The sequence below is a fragment of the Triticum urartu genome, chromosome 6A, assembly GCF_056163025.1.
Source record: "Triticum urartu cultivar PI428250 chromosome 6A, HENAU_Tu73, whole genome shotgun sequence".
NCBI classification, from domain to species: domain Eukaryota; kingdom Viridiplantae; phylum Streptophyta; class Magnoliopsida; order Poales; family Poaceae; genus Triticum; species Triticum urartu.
In genome coordinates, this window is record NC_141878.1 from 512,394,924 (window position 1) to 512,402,397 (window position 7,474).

Genomic DNA, 7,474 nt, shown 5'->3' on the forward strand with positions numbered 1-7,474 from the left:
GTTCCCAGATCTTATGATGAAGCATTGAGCATAATCCGCGGGCTGGGTTAGGTTATGTGTCAATACATGTGTGCCCAAATAATTGTGTCTTGTTTCGGAAGGATTTAGCAAAGCATGACAACTGTCCAAAATGCAATGCATCTAGGTGGAAAGATGCTGATGGGAAGAAGTTAATGTCGGAGAAGGTACTAAGGCACTTTCCCTTGATACCAAGGCTGCAGCGGATGTTCATCTCGAAGAAATCATCGCGTGAGGTACAGTGGCACAAGCTGAAGTGACAACCTGTGGACAATGAGCTGAGCCATCCAGCGGATGGAGAGGCATGGAATGAGTTTGACCGTATACATTTAGTTTTTGCTACAGATCCAAGGAACATAAAACTTGGCATTGCCACAGATGGGTTTAATCCGTTTGGGAACATGAGCACGTCTTCTAGCATGTGGCCAGTTTTTGTGGTGCCGTACAACCTGCCACCATGGGCATGCATGGATCAGTCCAACTTCATGATGTCATTACTTATCCCGGGTCCAGAGTCTCTAGGAAAGGATTTTGATGTCTTTATGGAGCCCCTCATAGAATAACTGCTCCAGCTCTGGACTGGTGTACCTACATACAATGCCTTGAGTCCGGAAGAAAAGTTCAATCTACGTGCTGCAATCATATGGTCCATCCATGATTTCCCGGCTCTGCACACTCTGTCTGGGAGGATCACAGCGGGTTATCAGGCTTGTGTCCATTGTGACAAAGACCCTTGCTCAAAGAGAATAAGGAGCAAGATCTGCTATATTGGGCACCACCGCTTTCTTCCCCGAAACCATCGCTGGCGAAGAAGCAAAGATTTTAATGGTCAGAATGAAACCCGTGACAAGCCAGCTGAATTCACTAAAGAAGATCTGGAGCAGCAACTTTAAAAGGTGAAAATGTGAGACCAAGAAAGCTGGCAAAGAAAAGAAAGCGTGAGGAAGGTCAATGTTGGGACCGGAGGTCTTGTTTGTGGGACCTGCCATACTGGGCTGATCTGAAATTAAGGCATAATCTCGATGTAATGCACATTGAGAAAAACATATGCGAGAATCTGCTAGGGACGTTTCTTAACATTCAAGGGAAGACAAAGGACACGGTTAGTACTAGGCTTGATTTGGAGGACATGGGCATAAGAGAAGATTTGCATCTACAGCACAATGAAGATGAAGATTCATTTGAAATGCCACGAGCATGGTATATAATTAGTAAAGAACAAAAGCTTACATTCTGTGAATTCCTAAGAGCGGTGAAATTTACAGATGGTTATGCTGCTAACCTAGCAAAGTGTGTTACTTCCGATGGATTCAAGCTTTCAGTACTGAAAAGCCATGATTGTCACATCCTCCTCCAAAGGATTTTACCGGCGGGCCTCCGAGGAATCATGGACAAGGATATATATGAAGCGGTTGCTGAGCTGGGAAATTTCTTTAGAGAACTGTGTTGCAAAACACTAAAGTTAACTGTCCTGGAAAGACTTGAAAAAGAAATCCCAATTATTCTTTGCAAGCTCGAGAAGATTTTCCCTCCAGCTTTCTTCACCGTGATGGTCCATTTGGCGGTGCACTTACCAAAAGAGGCAATGCTTAGAGGCCCTGTGCAATACGGTTGGATGTACCCAATCGAAAGAAGGCTGCTTACTTGTAAGCGTTATGTGCGAAACACGGCAAGACCTCAAGGTTCTATTGTTGAAGCATATGTCGTTGACGAGTGCTTGACTTTTTGCTCTAGATACTTTGGTGATGTGGAAAAAAGATGGAACCGGCTGGGAAGAAATAGAGAGCGGTCTGATTCGCAAAGTGGTGATGTCTCTGTTTTCAACCATGGTGTGAACTTTCTTGGAGCCTCACACTTGGAGGATGGTGATGAGTATGACAAGATGATTTGGTTTGTGCTCAGCAATTGCGCCGAGGTTCTACCATATATCGAGTACGTTATATCTTGTGCACTCATTATATATTTTTTTGCTTGGGTTGGCACCAGCCTAATGTTTTAATTCACATGTTTTGTTGGCATTGCAGGAAATGCAAGGAAGAGTTAAATCAGGAAGAAAGCAATATCCATGTTGATAAAAGGGTTGCCAAGGGGTTTGCTAAGTGGTTTAAGAATCATGTGAGATCTTTAGCCACATGTTTTATGTTTTCTGTGTTATTCACCAATTGTTAAATACCATTGTTTGCTAAATGGTTTATTTTTGCAGATTGGAAAGTTGCATGAGCAGAAGAAGGTCAGTGATGATCTATTTTCTTTGGCATGCTTACCAGATAAGCGAGTGAGAGTGTATTCAGCATGCATTGCTGACGGTGTCCGGTACCACACCGTTGACCGTGAAGAAAAAAGGAAGACACAGAATATTGGAATCGTCACTGAGGGGTCACATGATGGTGAGATCATTGACTTCTATGGTCAGTTGAGAAGCATCGTAGAGTTGCAGTGCAACTCTAGTGGAGGCATCCATCGTTCGGTTGTCTTATTTCGCTATGATTGGTTTGAGCTTGGTAGCAAGAAGAGGAGAGACTCTTTTGTCAAATATGATGGCCACTTCAAAAGCATCAACACTGCAAGGTGCTGGTATAAGAGTGATCCCTTTATTCTAACAACACAAGCAACAATGGTGTTTTATCTGCCAGATACTATTTTGCACGGAAAATGGTGAGTTGTGCAAAACTTTCAGCACAGACACTTGTGGAGTGTGACTGAAACTGAAGTGGAAAAGGGCCCCGGTGATGGTGGACTAACATACCAAGATGATGACTCTACAGAAGTTCCGTTGCAAGCTGATGATGACTCTATGGAAGTTCCGGTGCAAAGCAGAGTGCGAAGGGACCGGGAACGTGTGATCGTTGGTGCCGCAATAGTTGAAGGCATCAAGAAAAGAAGAAAGGTGGTAGCAGATGGGCATGAGAGCGAGGATGAGGAAAACAGGACTGATCATACTATACTTCTATATTGTAGTGATGATGAGGAAAACAGGAGTGGGCACAGAGTTCCTTGTTTTTGTATCGACGACGATGAGTAGCGAAGGTAAATTTGGTCTCCTTGGTGATCTAATGCTATTTTGTCTCCTTGGTAGTTGTTGTTGATGTGATCCTGATGTAGTTTTTGTACTACAAATCTCTCCAGGTACCAGAATGCATGAGATTCTGTAGTGATGGAGAGGCAGATGATGGTTGAAGATACAATGCAAAATGATGTAGTTTTGGTGATGGAAGATACAATGCAAAATGAAGATGCAAAATGATGAAGTGAAGATGTTGTTTCTGGAGCTGTTTTTCTTAGTTTTGGTGATCATGTAGTTTTGGTTGTGATGTAAAAGATTGCAAAATGATGTTGTTTTTGGACTGAAGATGTTTTTTGAACTGAAGATGTTGTTTTTGGTGAACTGAAGATGTTTTCAGAGCTGTTTTAACTGAATTTTGCACTACATGGGCGCGCTCCATCAGACAGCCGTCTGATCCCACGCGCGGCTCCATTTCATTGTGAGCAAAAAAATATGCGTGAGCGGGGACTCGAACCCACGACCGTGCGCTCGTTTCACTGTGTTTCTACCACTGGCCTAGGAAGAGGCTACTGGTCTTCCACTCTATGCCATCTCTTTTCAAATCATCAAACCAGTCAAGTATCAAACACAGACCTCGCTGACAAGTGGGCCACTCGACCAACTCGCTGACAAGTGGGCCATTTTGCTACTCTACCCACTCGACCCTTTTCCCCCTGAGCTACCAAAAAATATTGGGCGAGCGGGGGCTCGAACCCACGACCTGCCGCTTATTCCACTGTTTTTCTACCACTGGGCTAGTTAGAGGCTATTGGTTTGTACTCTATGCCAACCCTTTTGAATATATCAAAACAGAACTCGCTGACAAGTGGACCCACTCTTTCCCCCACTCCTCCTCTCCACTTGACCCGCTCCTCCTCTCCATTATCCACTCGACCCACTCCTCCTCTCCGTCGCCGGCATCCCCTTCTCCTCCATCGACGACGACGATCTCCCTAGCGACCCACTCCTCCATCGACAGCGACAGCGAGGCCTCCTAAGGTATGAATCCACCGACTCCTTCCTGTTCCTCTTCCTATTGATTAGATTAGGGTTCCGTGGCGCATGCTGATTAGGGTTCCTCTTCCTATTGATCCGCCGACGCAGATCCATGAGATCAAGAGGAGGCCTGCACCCTCTGCGTCCATGACACCCTCTGCAGTCGCCGTTCCCCAGGTCTGTTCCGTTCCCCCTCTCTAGATTAGGGTTCTTTGATTTGCTTTGGCTATTGGCTTAATTTGCTTTCAGAGATTATAAATTTGTTCAGTTTTAAGCCAATAGCCTTCATGCGGTGTTCTGAATGCATGATTCAATAACTCAACTGAATCATTCTGTTACTATTTAATTTTTGGTTAGGGTTCCTATTGTTATTTTTTGTTGGGGTTAGATGCACTAGGTTGTGTTTAATTAAAGTATCAGGAAAGCTCAGTGACAGATTTGATGATGAAATGTTGATATTTATGGTTAGGTTTAATACCTTTTCTGCCATTTATAGTAGATTTATAGATATGTTCAGATATGTTTATGCCAATGTTCAGATATGCCAAGGCCAACAAGGCCTACAAGCATGCTGATTTAGGAGTTACTCATATTGTGCCTGCGTGTGCGTCCCTACTAGAATTGTGGTATACTACATGGCTAATTGTCGTATTGTGCCTGCGCGTGTGTTCTGTTGATTCCAGCCCAACTATCAAGCGATTAGACCATATTCAGAGGGATTTTGCAGACTGAATTAGGCATTTAGGTTTAGGTCCCTTTTGGCTATGTTCAGTTGATGTGGTGCTACCTTGCCAAGTATGCTAGTTTCCCTGTGGTTCTCTTCACAGTGACGTAGAATTCATCAGAAATAGAAAAGGCAGACCGAAAGGGGGGAAAATGATGCTAGGTGTTTAAATTGAGAATCTAGGGTTGAGTTCTTAAGTGCTGGGTTCTAACAAAATGTAGCACATGGGAAGATATGGTCCAGTTATAGTAGATATGGTTCATTGTAGATATGGTCCATTTATAGTAGATATGATCCTGATGCTATGTTTGCCATTTATAGTAGACATGGGCACATGGGCATATATGGTCCATTGTAGATAGAGTAGTAGTATTCCAAATGTTCACAAGTGCATTGCTTTTTTCTCACTTTTTCTATCATAAATATCCACAAGTGCATTGCTTTTCTCATTTTTATCACTTTTGCCATCATAAACTTGGTTCTATTCCAATTTATGTCCAGTACTGTTTATGGTAACTTGTTGTTTAATTACAATGCTGCTTTTCAGAGAAGTGAGATGGCTGGCTTGGAAGGTTTCGAGTTCTTCGAGATCGTAATTGAGAAATCTTATAGTAGGCAGGTATATTTATCATCACTCATTTCTTTATCATCACTCTGTTGTCTAGTGCTTGATTGCCACAATTAACCACTGCTTGACCCTCGCTGCAGAGGCTTCCTGACAAGTTTGCGAAGATCCTCGCCGGCCGTGAGCCCCACAAAGTGAAGCTGCAAGAGGCCGGTAGAGGGCTTCACAGGCTGTGGGACGTGTTGGTGGTGTTCGATGGTGAAGGCCACATGTACCTAGGGCCCGGCTAGGAGCATTTCGCCCAGGCCCATGAGCTACAGCTCGGGTACTTCCTTGTCTTCCACTACGACGGCGACACCATGTTCACCGTGAAGATGTTTGACAACACCATGTGCCTCATGTACTACCAGCACGACAACGATGCTAGTAAGCTCTTTGCCTCTCTTCTTACTATCCTTTTGGCTTCCTCTACCTGCACAATGACAACACCATGTTCACACTTTGTTGCATTTGGCCAGGCAATGGGAGCAGCAGCGGGGATGACGAGGAGCAGAGCGGGGATGACGAGGAGCAGCCTATTCTGGCTGACGACGACCATGCTATGATGGTGGCTGACGACGACCCTGCTATGGTGGTGGCGGATGACGACCCTTCTATGGTGGTGGCGGACGACGACCTCGCGATGATGGTGGATCCTTCAAGCCCATAGCTTGGCGACAGGACCATGCCAATTGTGGTAGAGGAGTACATCCGCATTGGGATTCGCCACTCTGAGCGCATCAGGTTGATGAAGGAGAAGAAGGAGGAGTGAAGATGTTAAGAAAATGAAGTGGCAATGTTAAGCATGTTAGGTTTAAGCTTGTTAGTGTAATCTGAACATGTCAATGTTAAGTATGTCAGATTTAATTTTGTGCATGCTCATGGATGCTGTATGACAGTGTCATCTAAACATGTCAATTTCTTAACAATGAATATTTAGTTTGGTAATTGATGGGAATTGAAATTTTTTCTGCATGCTCATGGATGAAAGATAAAATTATGGGTTTTTGTGCATGCTCATGTATGAAACAATATAAGTTTCATTTTTTGAATGCTAAAAACATGACTAAAACCCTAGCCACGGACGACCGCCGTGAAGAAATCCACTGGTTTTTGAAAACACCGTAAAAAATTCAAAAATCGTTTTTCATTTTTTGAATGCTAAAGACATGCATTTTTCGTGAAGCGGCTACAAGGATGGGCACCGTACCCCAAACAATGCCATTCCATGTCTATCTCAAAGTGGACCCTATTTTACGGACGGTCGCCAAAAAGCATGCATTTCCAACCCTCGTAGCTACTCCCGGCAATTCAGACCACCTTTGGCCGATTCAGCTGAAACCGACTGGAATTTGAACTGCGGGTCCTCCATAGCTTGCCCGTTATTTTCACTAAAAATGCTTTTTAGCTTCACAGGTAGGCATTTCATCACAGAGTCGACAACAGATTGGCACGGTTCAAACCCTAGCCACAGACGGCCGCCGCAACAAAATCGGCCGGTTTTTGAAAACATCGTAAAAAATTAAAAAAAATCAAAAAAATGGGAGACCTCCACGTCACATCATCAAATGTGGCCTACCAACTAGCAAAAACACTAAACTTGCAATGCCGGCATTTTCTTGAAAAAGTGTTCGCAAAAACGACCTACCATGAACGAAGATTCATAGCTTTCAAGCCAAACTAGCAATGATATGGCCGCATCCATTAAATAGTTTCTAATAATATGCCCAAATGTGGCGCATGCCTCCGTCTTGTGATGGCAAACAATGTTGCCAAAGCGAGGTTCCAACTTGTTTAACAAAAAAACCATTTTTCATTTGTTGAATGCTAAAGACATGCGTTTTTCGTGAAGCGGCTACAAGGAGGGTCACCCCAAACGGGGCCATTCCATGTCTATCTCAAAGTAGACCCTATTTTACGGACAGTCTCCAAAAAGCATGCATTTCCAACCCTCGTAGCTACTCCCGGCAATTCAGACCACCTTCGGCCGATTCACCTGAAACCGACTGGAATTTGAACTGCGGGTCCTCCATAGCTTGCCCGTTATTTTCACTAAAAATGCTTTTTAGCTTCACAGGTAGGCGTTTCA

The 7,474-nt window shown here is 44.0% G+C and overlaps 1 protein-coding gene across 1 annotated transcript; it reads left to right on the forward strand.

The window, feature by feature from the left end:
- The first annotated feature begins 3,910 nt into the window (after nt 1-3,910).
- Nucleotides 3,911-6,335, forward strand: LOC147965988 (B3 domain-containing protein Os03g0212300-like). Its single transcript, XM_087527026.1, has 5 exons — nt 3,911-4,060; nt 4,166-4,234; nt 5,329-5,400; nt 5,490-5,772; nt 5,865-6,335. Exons 2-4 carry the CDS (start codon nt 4,205-4,207, stop codon nt 5,634-5,636), a joined length of 249 nt encoding a protein of 82 aa, XP_087383152.1. The 5' UTR covers nt 3,911-4,060; nt 4,166-4,204; the 3' UTR covers nt 5,637-5,772; nt 5,865-6,335.
- Nucleotides 6,336-7,474: the final 1,139 nt, after the last annotated feature.

What these genes read in the sequence shown, in the direction of transcription:
- LOC147965988 (XM_087527026.1), top strand. Translation starts at nt 4,205, where the DNA reads ATGACACCCTCTGCAGTCGCCGTTCCCCAG. An exon ending in CTGCAGTCGCCGTTCCCCAG is followed by an intron (nt 4,235 to 5,328) that starts GTCTGTTCCGTT and finishes GCTGCTTTTCAG; the next exon opens with AGAAGTGAGATGGCTGGCTT. An exon ending in AGAAATCTTATAGTAGGCAG is followed by an intron (nt 5,401 to 5,489) that starts GTATATTTATCA and finishes CCCTCGCTGCAG; the next exon opens with AGGCTTCCTGACAAGTTTGC.